At 39.0% G+C, this 13,483-nt stretch overlaps 1 protein-coding gene across 6 annotated transcripts in view; it reads right to left on the reverse strand.

Annotated features, from left to right (window-relative positions):
• DMD (dystrophin) overlaps positions 1-13,483 on the reverse strand; it is a 2,476,968-nt gene that overhangs the window by 249,664 nt on the left and 2,213,821 nt on the right. For all 6 annotated transcript variants that reach the window (XM_059910880.1, XM_059910875.1, XM_059910877.1 and 3 more), the window contains one exon: positions 3,070-3,148. In XM_059910880.1, the coding sequence (XP_059766863.1) occupies positions 3,070-3,148 (79 nt within the window). The remainder of the gene's footprint in view (positions 1-3,069; positions 3,149-13,483) is intronic.

The raw sequence follows: 13,483 nt of genomic DNA on the forward strand, positions 1-13,483 counted from the left end.
GTTGATAAAAGGGTTAGACCCAGTCAAGAAAATAAGACAACCTCTTACTTAATACACTATCAGTGTGTAACAAAAAGACAGGACCACTACTTTCTAGGAATTTTTGTTCTAAAAGACATGGCCCACTAGAGACACACATGAAAGCATCAAGTGAAAAAGCTTTAAAATGTTCATGAGCATGGGTCTTTTTATTAACCTATGGAAAATGGAGAAGGAAGGAAAGGACTAGAAAATGGCAATAAAAGAGGAAGGCAAAAGAATGAAGGGAGATCATATAGAATTGCTTCTTCTCTATAAAATATATCAATAAAGTAAAGGACAGTCTAGTGTGCTGGTTAAAAACAGACTCTGGAGCCAACTTCTTGGGTTTGAATCCTGGCTCTGTCATCCACTTGCTGTGTGACTGTATGCCTCAATTTCCTCATCTTAAAAATGGGTATAATAATGGTATCTACCTTATAGGTTGCTATAAGGATTAAGGTGGGTCATATTTGTAACATTGCAAGGCACAAAGTAATTGCCTTAAAATGATGCTTAAACTCCACCATACACAAAAATAAACTCAAAATGTATTAAAGACCTAAATCTAAGACTGGATACCATAAAACTCTTAGAGGAAAACACAGGCAGAACACCCTCTGACATAAGTCGCAGCAATACCTTTTCCAATCCATTTCCTAGAGTAATGGAAATAAAAACAAAAATAAACAAATGGGATCTAATTAAACTCAAAAGCTTTTGCACAGCAAAGGAAACCATAAACAAAACGAAAAGATAACCCACAGGGGCTTCCCTGGTGGCGCAGTGGTTGAGAATCTGCCTACCAATGCAGGGGACATGGGTTCGAGCCCTGGTCTGGGAAGATCCCACATGCCGCGGAGCAACTAGGCCCGTGAGCCACAACTACTGAGCCTGCGCGTCTGGAGCTTGTGCTCCGCAATGAGAGGCCACGATAGTGAGAGGCCCACGCACCGCGATGAAGAGTGGCCCCCACTTGCCGCAACTAGAGAAAGCCCTTGCACAGAAACGAAGACCCAACACAGCCAAAAATAAATAAATTTTAAAAAAATAAATAAATAAAAATAAAAATAAAGGAATTCCTTTTTTAAAAAAAAAAAAAAGATAACCCACAGAATGGGAGAAAATATTTGCAAACGATGTGACCGACGAGGGATTCATCTCCAAAATTTACAAACAGCTCATGCGGCTCAATATCAAAAAACAAACACCCCAATCAAAAAATGGGCAGAAGACCTAAATAGACATTTCTCCAAATAAGATATACAGATGGCCAAGAGGCACATGAAAAGATGCTCAGCATTGCTAATTATTAGAGAAATGCAAATCAAAACTACAATGACATATCATCTCACACCAGTCAGAACGGCCATCATCAAAAAGTCTACAAACAATAAATGCTGGAGAGGATGTGGAGAAAAGGAAACCCTCCTACACTGTTGGTGGGAATGTCAATTGGTACAGTCACTATGGAGAACAGTATGGAGGTTCCTTAAAAAACTGAAAATAGAGTTACCATATGATCCAGCAATCCAACTCCTGTGCATGTATCCAGAGAAAACCATGGTTTGAAAGGATACATGCACCCCAATGTTCACTGCAGCGCTGTTTACAATAGCCAAGACATGGAAGCAACCTAAATGTCCATTGACAGATGAATGGATAAAGAAGTTGTGGTATAGATACACAATGAAATATTACTCAGCCATTAAAAAGAATGAAATAATGCCATTTGCAGCAACATGGATGGACCTGGAGATTATCATACTAAGTGAAGTAAGTCAGACAGAGAAAGACAAATATCATATGATATCACTTATACGTGAAATCTAAAAAAAATGATACAAATGAACTTATTTACAAAGCAGAAACAGACTCACAGAATTAGAGAACTAATTTATGGTTACCGGGGGGGATGGGTGGTGGAGAGCGATAGATTGGGAGGTTGGGATTGACATATACATGCTGCTATATTTAAAATAGATAACCAACAAGGACCTACTGTATAGCACAGGGAACTTTGCTCAGTATTCTGTAATAACCTAAATGGGAAAAGAACTTGAAACATAGATACATGTATATGTAAAACTGAATCACTTTGCTGTACACCTGAAACTAACACATTGTTTTTTTTTCTTTTTTTGAAACTAACACACTGTTAATCAACTATACTCCAATATAAAATAAAATTTTTTTAAAAATGATGGTTAAACTCTCATACATACACATGCATGACCAGAGGGAAATACGTCAAAATGTTAACAGATATTAACCCCATGTGGTAGACATATGACTTTTTAAATACCAATATATATATATATATATATACTTTTATAATCAAAGAAAGAGTAGTATAAATTAACAACACTAATCATAGGAAAACAGAAGCTTGACAATTTAATATGCATTGTTATATTTATAGGGTGTTCCAATATTACACTTTCAGTTAACCAAGGCTATTCCTCTTGGTATTAATTATAAAAACATAGTTAATTATAAAAGATATAATATTTATTAATAATATATAAATAATATCATTAGAAAAATATAATTAATAAAATAGTAAAACTGGAAAATAAAAAGAATGAAGAGAGGTCAAGGATAAAAGAGGGATAAGAATAGTTAGGGAAAGAAAACAGAATGGGCTGAAGTTCCAACTTGCAGGCAGGGAGTATTTAATGAATTATATAGAGATAAAGAATTATAGATTCACAGTAATATATATTGAATCATCATATAATAATTATATGATATATAATTATCAGCTTGATAAAGTGAACTGCTATAAGCAGAACTAAAGACTCAAAAATATTGCTGAAGTTAGCACTGGAGAATACATTGTAGGAAATAATTATGCATTAGCTGAAGGCCAGACAAAATGATCTAATTGGTCCTCCTCTTCTTAACCTTCTGAATCTACCCACTAAGTTATATTTCAGGATGATTTGTGCCTCCAGTGCATTTGGCAGAGACAACTGTAATTCAACTCTTAATTCTTAGCCACCAAGATGCAGTGAAGAGGTTAAGCAATGAAAACTGACAATGACTTACTGGAAAGAAAGTGCTGGGATGCTGGGCCAAAGTCCCTGTGGGCTTCGTGCAGTTGCCTGATGCGGTCCTCAACAGCCACCTGCGAGGAAGAGGAGAAAAATTATGTTCTCTCATCATATGTAATGAGGGGCAATTAAAACAATGTATCCTTTTTGGTAAGATCTTCTGGGCTTCTAAGGCTGGAACATTAAAACAACAGTTTATAACCCTGTTTTAATATCCACTTACCACATGTGGCCTCCGAGACCCATTTTTATTAAACCAAGGCCAAACAAAAAAGATTTGCTCTTTTGACAATGTTAAAATGGGATTTTCTAAAAACACTCTACTCATTGGTGGCCACAAATGAATGACTGCTCCAATTAGTACCATCAAAAATGCAAACTCGGGGGTTTCCCTGGTGGCGCAGTGGTTGAGAATCTGCCTGTCAATGCAGGGGACACGGGTTCGAGCCCTGCTCTGGGAAGATCCCACATGCCACAGAGCAACTGGGCCCATGAGCCACAACTACTGAGCCTGCGTGTCTGGAGCCTGTGCTCCGCAACAAGAGAGGCCGCGATAGTGAGAGGCCCGCGCACCGCGATGAAGAGGCGCCCCCGCTTGCCACAACTAGAGAAAGCCCTTGTGCAGAAACGAAGACCCAACGCAGCTAAAAAAAAAAAAAATAATAATAATAATTTTAAAAAAAGCAAACTCTAAATCTTTCACAAAAAGGTTAGGTAGGGAGGTTGCCATTCGCTATTATACTAGGTGACTAAAGGATCTCAGAAATGATATATATTTTGTCTTAGTCTGTTGCTTTTGCCATGTTTTTAAGAATCATATTGATTGATAATTAATGGATATCGAGTGATAATCATTGATAAATTAATAAGTAACCAAAAGTTGACTGATACTTAAGTATCAAAGAAACAGAGGCAAGGTTTTAATTTAGGGTAACTATAGGGTGGATGGTGAAAATAAAGAAATTTTCAGATTTCAGATTTTATTGGACTTGGAAATTAGTGGGAAGTATACGTTTAGGTGGCATGGAATAAAGATTGCCATTCTTTTTTTTCCTATTATGTTTTTCTATAATATATTGACACAGTGTCCTTTCAGCTTAGTGAATTCCATTTTGAGTGGGGGAAAAAGGGAAGAATTTTATGGGTGAAATGGTATATTTTGTCATCTGGCATATTGCCAATTCTATATTAATGGTGGCCCCAGGCACCCTAGCTTTATAACTTTGGACCTTGATTTGGTTCTGAGCAGGCTATGCTAAACTAGAGGTTAGTCAGAGCTTGCCCAGAGCCATCAGAGCTCAAGCAGGTTCACTCTGTGGTGTGGATAACTCCCAAGAAGTAAAATACATCTTAAACTCATTGAAAAAGTGGCTCAGGTAGTCTGGTCTAACGCCAACTCTGATCTTCCCATATCAATCAATTACCTAGCCTAGATCCAGAACAATCTTCTTTTTACACGTTCTCCCTAGCCTTGTCCATCTTTGCTTGGACCAAATATTTGGAAAACCACATAGAGTTTCAAAAAAATGGAGGGTTTGCTTCACTGCGCGATGCACAGAAAACCACAAGGGACATGTGAAACCTACTTTCCCAGCCTTACCACCCTGCACTCTCAGTCAAACTCTACCTGCCTGTCCCGCGACATTCCATCCAATGTAACACTCCTGAGACTTGTTCGTGTTCTCCTTCCCTCTGGAATGCTCTTATCCCCCTTTTCTCCCATTCAAGGCTGTAATAATGTTTGCCTCCTCAGCATTCTCACAGTACACAGTTTATACGTGGAGCACTTCTCTCACAGCCATTGTTTTCGTTATATGGATATGAATATCTCCTGCAATGGACTGTCAACTTCTTGATGGCAGGAACCATTCCTTGCTTATTTGTCCTCTCCTCTCCTCCCTCCCACAGGATGCACTGAACCCTGCATGTAGTAAGTGGTATAAGAAATATTTGTGTAATGACTAGTTGACCAAACCAGTGGATAAATGTGTGTGTTTGTGTGTGTGTGTGTGTGTGTGTGTGTGCGCGTGTGAGAAAGAGGAAAGAGAGAGAGGGAGAGAGAGAGATAGATACGGGAGAGTGAATGAGAATGCTCACTGACATCGACTGCATGTTGTATGTCCCTGGGTAAATTATTCTAAACTTAACTTACCTTATCATTAAAATGGGACAACAATATTTCCTACCTCATGGTGTTATTGTGGGAATTAAATAAGATGATACATGTGTTTAGCCTAGTTTCTATCACATGATAATTGCTCAATAAATGCTAGCAGCTGCTGTTACTGTTGCTATTATGGTTAACAAAGGGAGAGGAATAGGTTAGAGTGTGCAAGGCACCACATAACATACAAAAATGGCTGATATTTATTAAGCACTCTGTGCATGACAATATGAAGTAACATTTAATCTTCACAATAACTCTGTAGTAGGAAATAATATTATCTCTCCACTTCACTGATGCAGAACCTGAAGGATGAGAGGATAAAAAAACCAACCAAACGAAATGTGCCTAAGCTTAAGCAGTTAGTAAATGGGCAGATTCAGGATCCAAGCTCATTCAGTCCGGCTCTTGCTCTTAACTGCTACTCCAGAGATTAAAGTTGAAAACAGAAAGTATTGTGTAAATATTTAATATGCAGTTGGCCTTTTATTTTTAAATTAATTTATTGAAAGCAGACCTAACGTAGTGTACGCATCTATGAAACTTTTAGTCATCAGTATATTTTATGATCCAATGCAAGGTCAGTTCCTGGTCTTAAAGAATGTGATACCCTAAGGCTATAGAGAAGAGCTGTAGAAGAACACATGCAAATGAATGGAATACGTAATTATTTCTAAATGCAGAATGGGTCTTTTTTTTTTTAATTTTTTTTTTATTATTTTATTTATTTATTTATTTATTTTTGGCTGTGTTGGGTCTTCGTTTCTGTGCGAGGGCTTTCTCTAGTTGCGGCAAGCGGGGGCCATTCTTCATCACGGTGCGCGGGCCTCTCACTATCGCGGCCTCTCTTGCTGCGGAGCACAGGCTCCAGATGCGCAGGCTCAGTAGTTGTGGCTCACAGGCCCAGTCGCTCCACGGCATGTGGGATCTTCCCAGACCAGGGCGCGAACCTGTGTCCCCTGCATTGGCAGGCAGATTCTCAACCACTGCGCCACCAGGGAAGCCAGAATGGGTCATTTGATAAACAAATAAAGAAGAGAGAAATGTGAAAGTTTGGGGATGGGGAGGAAGGGATGGGGAGGCCATATGGGAATGGACACAGAACAGAAATCTTTGCACATACTGAGGGGGAAATCCCCAAGGGAACATGCGGATGGCAAAGGAGCATGAACGTGCCACAGGCCATTTCCTCTGGAGACAACGTTAGTAGCTTCATAGGGACCACGTGGGTACAGGATCAGAGTCCATTATAAGCCCCTAATCTGAAGGTTGCTTCCTTCTTATACAGGGAGGGCCATGGTGGTAGATTCCAGTGTATACCCAATTGTCAAGAATTTAAAATTAGATAAAAGTGAATCTCCATCCCTATAACTCGAACTTAAGAAAATGTATGATAGTGAGACAAAAATTAAAGATGCATCATGTAATGAAATGAAATATTCAGGAAATAGTCTTAACTAAAGAATTAAGCAGAAAATATTTCTTTTCACAAATTATCTTTGGAGAAAGGTATGGCACGGATTGAATGCACAGAATAAATAAAGAAATAATTTTAAGAAAGAAAAACTTGAAGGCACACAAACTGTAGCTACTTGAGAACAAAGCACTTTACTCTGTGAGCAATTAGGCAAGGAAATGAAATTTGATAACCTTTTGAAACAATAACCTCCATGCATTAGACCTTACTAACTGGATTTTTTTTTAACCAATATAAAACACTACATGCGGGGCTTCCCTGGTGGCGCAGTGGTTGAGAATCTGCCTGCCAATGCAGGGGACACGGGTTCGAGCCCTGGTCTGGGAAGATCCCACATGCTGCGGAGCAACTAGGCCCGTGAGCCACAACTACTGAGCCTGCGCGTCTGGAGCCTGTGCTCCGCAACAAGAGAGGCCGCGATAGTGAGAGGCCCGCGCACCGGGATGAAGAGTGGCCCCCACTTGCCGCAACTAGAGAAAGCCTCGCACAGAAACGAAGACCCAACACAGCCATAAATAAATAAATAAACAAACAAACAAACAAACAAACAAACCCAAAGTTTAAAAACAAAAAACAAAAAAACAAAACACTATATGCAAACTAGGAAGCAAAAGCCAGAAATTTTATCCCATTACCTTGCATTCTGGCACAGTTCATTCTTTACTTGGTTAATTGTTTGTTCCCTTTTTAAGTATATGTTAATACGAAAAGAGATATGCAATAAATGAATGCTACAGTCTTGATCTCTGGAAGCATAACGGGTTGGAGGTGAGGAATGGAAACAAGCCAAGGAAGATCTTGGGGTAGCAGAACACTGGTCTTAGAGAGGACAGTGAGATGCAGTTAGCTAGGTATGCTGCAAGCAGATGATGCAAAACAAGACACTGCAGACACTGAGGCTCAAGATTTGCCCCGTAGGCAAAGGGAACCCCTGAAGATTTCTGTGAGGGGACTCATGATTTGAGAGGGAAGTTGAAGTTTAGGGAGATGAATCTGTCAGTGTAACAGATCCAAGAGGGACCTGGAGGCTGAGACCAGTTAGAGGCTGTTGCAACTGACTAGACTTGGGGTTATATGTGTTGGAATGAAGACTGTGCTGCCTGGAATGGAAAAGATGGTATAGACTGGGAGGTATTTTAAAGTCAGGAAAAACTAATCACTTTGGTGTTGGAGTGTAATTTTTGTAGAAGCAAATAAAACTTCAGGATCTCCAGTGTGGAAGACCGGGAGACTGAGGATATTGCTGATGGAAACACTAATAATTAGAAAGGGGAGGAATGGCAAATGTGCGGATGAATTCATTTGGAACATGATGAATTTGACCTAACAGTGAAACATTTAACTGGAGATGTCATGTAGAGCCAGTTAGAGAAGAGCAATCTGTCCCAGTCATTAAAGGAAGGAAACGGAAGTGAGACTGAAGAGGGTAGGACTGAGCATTAGGAAGTGAGTGGAGAAGGAAGAGGCAAAGGAGTCTAAACAATTATTTAAAGAGACAGGAAGGACCCAATTTCCCCCAAATTAATAGGCCACACCTCTGTTTCCTTTCATAAAAAGAAATACAATTATAACATCCTTTTGGAAGCACACATCTTGTGTCTACTATTAGATCATACATCAAAAAAGTTTAGAACTGGAAGAAACCTTATCTATTGATACACAAGGGTCTACTCTTTAGAACTATCCCAGATGGGCAGAAAACTGCCCTCTGCTCCATGAGTACTCAAGATCTAGTTTGCAGCATTTCTTCAGAAAAAGCATGTCAGAGGGAAAAAAAAGTCTCTTTTTTAAAAAAAAAAAAAAAAAAAAACAAATACGCTCTCTGAGGACAGGGACCCTTCTTTCTTTCCCTACTATATCCTAGTTGACAAGCACAGTACCTGGCCGATGGCAGGTGCTCGATTCATATTAGTTGAATGAATTAATGTGTAGTTTATTCAAGGATCTTCACCATAACCATTATATTTTGAATGGAGAATTTCTTTTTCAAGAGTCCCAAAACAAGTTTTTGGAAAGACCTTTCCTCCCTCCCTCCCTCCCCCCCTTCTTTCTTTCCTTCTTTTTTGATGCTCAAAGTTAAAAAAAAAAAAAAAGAAGAAGAAAACCATTTAGATTCATTGTGCCTACATTAGATTTAGAAAAATTTTAAAAAGCAGTAATTTGTATGACAAACCCAGAGCCCAAATCTACTCCATATCTGTTTTATTCTAATTTTTAAATAATCATATTTGAGAGCTATGAGGACTATATATTATTCTTCTTTGCTTTCTCCTTTCTGTAGGCAGTGTACTCTTGGCAGAGGCCTCCCTTCTTTCACTTCACTAAGAAATGTCTCTCTATTCATTCAGAAGATATTTACTAGAATGTAAGTTCCTTGTCCATGTAGATTGGGACCCTGTCTGCCTTGTTCACAGTTTAGTATAGTGCCTAATACAAAGGAGATGCTCAATAAATACTCAATAAATGAGTGAATGAAAAGGCCTTTTGAGTTCCTGTTACTTTAGGCACTACACTAAGTGTGATTAAGGTATACTTGAAAGCGTAATTTTGGAGATAATGAATGAGCACCAAGTCCTTCAACTAAATTAATGATAACACACTCCATTCCCAGCTGTGACTGTTCCCCAAAGCTCAGTCAATTCCTCTGTGTATTTTGAAGAATATCTTTGTTTCCTTTTTTCTTCAAAATTGCTTTAAATAAGCCAAAAGGAGAAGAAAGAAAAAGGACAGATATCAACACTGTGGCTCCTAGTAATGATTTTAAATAAATTGATCTAAGTGCAAATATTTGTTACTTAACTTGAAGTTCTCAAGGGCTTCCAATTTCTCTTTTGACCTGCTAGTTGATTACTTTTAAGTTTTTATCTCCACTGGAGTTTTAGAAGAGCTAAAAATTCCCTCCTGATGTGGAAATACATTGTTAGACAATGTGATTCCTTCCTGGTATCCTAGTGTTCTTGCTGGCACTACATGCATAAATCGTGTTTACTCCAGTCTTGGGAAAAGATGTAACTGGGCATGTATATTTCAATTTTCTGGGTCTCAGTTTGTTAAGACCCTTGATAGATATCCATGGGCATGCAAGAACCAGAGTTCACACCTCCACTAAGGAGCCCATAAAAATAAAACTCTCCTTGTGTTGTGATGCTAGTGAATAAACAACGCACATGCACACAGACGACTCTCTACAGTCTATTCATGAGGTTTTGTCCTGAAATTTTGCAGTTTGTACACTTCTCTGTATGCATTTATCTACTGGAGGAAGCCTTCAGAATTCATTCTTACTTCCAAATTCTTACTTGTAACACTCATAAACACGTGCCCAAACATTATCCTGAAAACTCTCCTCAGGATTTAACTTTCAGTTAAAATCCTCTTAACGAATTGTAACTCTTTTCATTTAAAATCCACTGTTCTTCTAATTGTGATTTCTTTTGAGTTGTGACTGAAAAAAAAATGCTCTGAGATAAGGTTTGGAATGAGGACGTATGATAGGTACAGCTCTGTGGCAAAACAATCTGGGCTTGTAGAATGCAAAAGTTGGCTGAATTTTCTTTTCCTTGAATTTATTTTTGTGTTTTCTTGACCCTGAGACACTTCTGAGTTAAACGGAGTTTCTCGCCCTTGACTTCAGGACAGATCACAGGAAAGCAACCAGGGCTAACACGGCGCTCACTCTGAGCAGTAGCATAATTATTAGTTGATTTTGTGTGATTTATGGCATGGGTGCTAATGTGTGCCATCTGAGACCGTCATCAATCCACCGCTTTTTACGTTCTTCTCTCAGAGCTTTTTTTCCCAGCTTCCAAATTGGTACTTCTGCGCTGATTCCCGTCTTCTTAATCTCTGATTCCTTTTCTTATTCCTACCTTTCTCTTTCCTCTCTCCTGCACCCACCCTTCCACTTGCTCTTCCCAGCTGTGTCCTGTACAACCTCCCAGAAGAGCACACAGACTCTGCTGAGGCAAACAGAGAGCGCGTAACATGAAGTGGCTGTGCGTCCCTGCAAGGCAGGTGGGGCAGGATGTGAACAGGAGCCCCAGCCTAGAGCCAGCGCCGCGCTTCTTCAGGAACATTAGTCCTCTAATTCTGACGAACTCCTCCAACCACCGGAAAGCAAGGGAGGACAAAACAGCAAGTCCTTTGTCCACTGTTAAGCTTTTAGCTTTCACCTCACCGATTTCTAAAACGCACCTTGGAAGTCTGTTTATTAGTTTTCGTGCTCATGTAGCTGCCTCATTCTGTGATAATGGAGTCAGGTTATATCAACATTAAGTTGACTTCATAGACCCAAGTACCTTAAGGGTATCATTAATTTTAATTTAGAAAAGCAGCAATCAACGTCCTTATCCTGCTTCATTTGTCAAAATCTTTAGTTTTTGTTACATCTACACACTGTTATGAAAAAAATGTGCTGGGAAGCGTAGAGATCATAGGAAGCATTTCTTCTGCTCTTTGTTTCTTGTCTTAAAGAGACAAAGGGTGAATTACTCTGCTTGGATGATGTAACTTGATGCAGATTTTATCTTAAAAAATAGGTTTCCTTTAAAAACCTTTCCTAATGTATCTCATGATTTGGAGCAGGAACCAAAGTCAAGTGGCTCGCACCTCACCACACCAATACGTTTAAATCATTTACAGTTCAGCTTCAGCTATTTATTCTTGAGCTTTATTTATTCCACATTTGGAAGATATCATTCTCACAAAAATTTTCCTTTCTAGTGGCATTTTGGGTCATAAGTAGCATAATGCTCGCATGGGAATGACATAATTATACCTCCTGGTACTAGAACACAGGGGTGTTCCCAAGGACCAGAAGTGGCAATTTGAAATAATTATCAAGGGGATAAAACAGAACTGGTATCATCTGGGGGGAAAAAAGACAACGCATATAGCAGTTAGCAAATTCATACTAAAAGATGACTAAAGCAGGGTGAAATCTTGAAGATAAATGAAAAAAGAAAGACCACTAGAATAAACATTTTTTTTTTAGCTCAATGGCAAAATCCTTAAATTTCGAGTAATAATACACTTGTAGATTTTCAGTTTGGTCTACTAATCACCTTGACAATGATGGCTGGGAGGGAGAATTTGCTGAAGTATGAGCGCAGCAATCTTAACCAAGGAAATCAACACCCCTGAAATCCCACGCTATCCTCACAGCATTTCCAAAGCTTCCTGACCATGACTCCCTTCACAGTCAATCTGACCACATATGAAAGAACCTTGTCTGCCACCAGCCCCTGTTTCCAGTTGCCAGCTCTCCTCCTCCAGGCCACTGAAAAGCGCCTTTCTTTTCCGTCACTGATGCAGAGCTGCTAAACCAGTATCAGGCTGTTCTCTACAAATCAATTAACCGGAAGATCTCATCTACTGTATTTCCCAGTCCTGCAACGTTTGGTCCTTCTCACTTTTTTGCATATCAGGAAAAGAGGCGCAAGTCGAATAAGTAAGTACACTTCATGCTTCTAAATAAAGGACAGAAGATGGGGCGATGCAATTCTATTGTTTCTCAGTGTACATTTGTCAGAACTGGAGCTGAAACTCTGACGTATGTTCGCTCCCTCTCAGTCTATACAGTCTCCCGCTCAGCCTTCTGGACACTCCCCCTGCCTCCCCTCCCCCTTCGCTCCATCTCACCCCAACCCCGAGGTGGTGTGTCAGCTCCGTGAACAGTCCTAAGACTTCCCTGAACTATTCGAGACAGTTTCACTTCAAATCTAAAGGAAAGCTATTTTTTTTTAATGTGGCTTTACACAGTGCAGAAAACTACAGGGAAAAAAAATCCAAAATACAATGTGATCTTTTATAGGAGAAATAAAAGATTGAATTTCTAGGTCATCATAGAAGTAGGTATTCTTCCTTAAGCAAAAATCTGAGATACTTTATGAGGTTCTTCCTTTCACTAAAGCAAGAAATCCTAAAATCCATCAGGATACATGCACTGTACCTTGACTTTCTTTTTAATCCTCAAGTGAAACCAAGACAGTAAAGTGTAATAAAAATGCATATAGCCCCAGGCTTTCTGCCTTAGCAAAGAGAGAAAAAATAAGCTTCTTGACTTAATATATCTACTGTGAATAATCAGCCACTGCATTTTGGGATCTTGCTTTATAATTTTAACGTATAGCAGTGAACTCCATGTTCGTGGTGTGACAAGAATACAGGATTTTTTTTCTTTCTTTTAAAAAGAGATTTTCTCCCTATTTTCCAAAACAGATATACGTGTCAACTCAAGAGAAACAAAAATGGGAGGGGGAAATCTTTTGATTTTTAGTAATACATTTTCTGCATTTTTACCTGAAGTTGTCAGTGAAGGGCGGACAAGGTGAGACAGGGGTCCTAGGCTGTGTAATGACAGGGCTAACATTTGGGTTGGAAGTTTTCTCAGTTCCCTTCCCAGATGTTTCGCCTGTCTTTCCCAAGTACTGGTTCTTAGCTGATTAATAAATATCCCTAGGAAGATCAATGATAGCTCACAACAGGCTGCTAGTACTACAGCTGTATTTGCATTTTAAGAGCAACTTTAATTAAATAATTAAACAATTAATTACTCAAATACTTATTGAGCACTTATAAGGCACTCTGCTAGGAGAGAAAGGAGAAAAAAAATAAATAAGAAAATAAGGAGCCTATTTTAAATGAATTTATGGTTTAGTTGTTCATAAATAAGATTTTAATGTAGGGCAGTCATTCACTGATTTGACAGAGTATCACAACTACCTGGAAAGTCTTTTAAAAATACAGATTCGTAGCTCATCTCTAGAA

Source organism: Balaenoptera ricei, chromosome X (assembly GCF_028023285.1).
Source record: "Balaenoptera ricei isolate mBalRic1 chromosome X, mBalRic1.hap2, whole genome shotgun sequence".
NCBI classification, from domain to species: domain Eukaryota; kingdom Metazoa; phylum Chordata; class Mammalia; order Artiodactyla; family Balaenopteridae; genus Balaenoptera; species Balaenoptera ricei.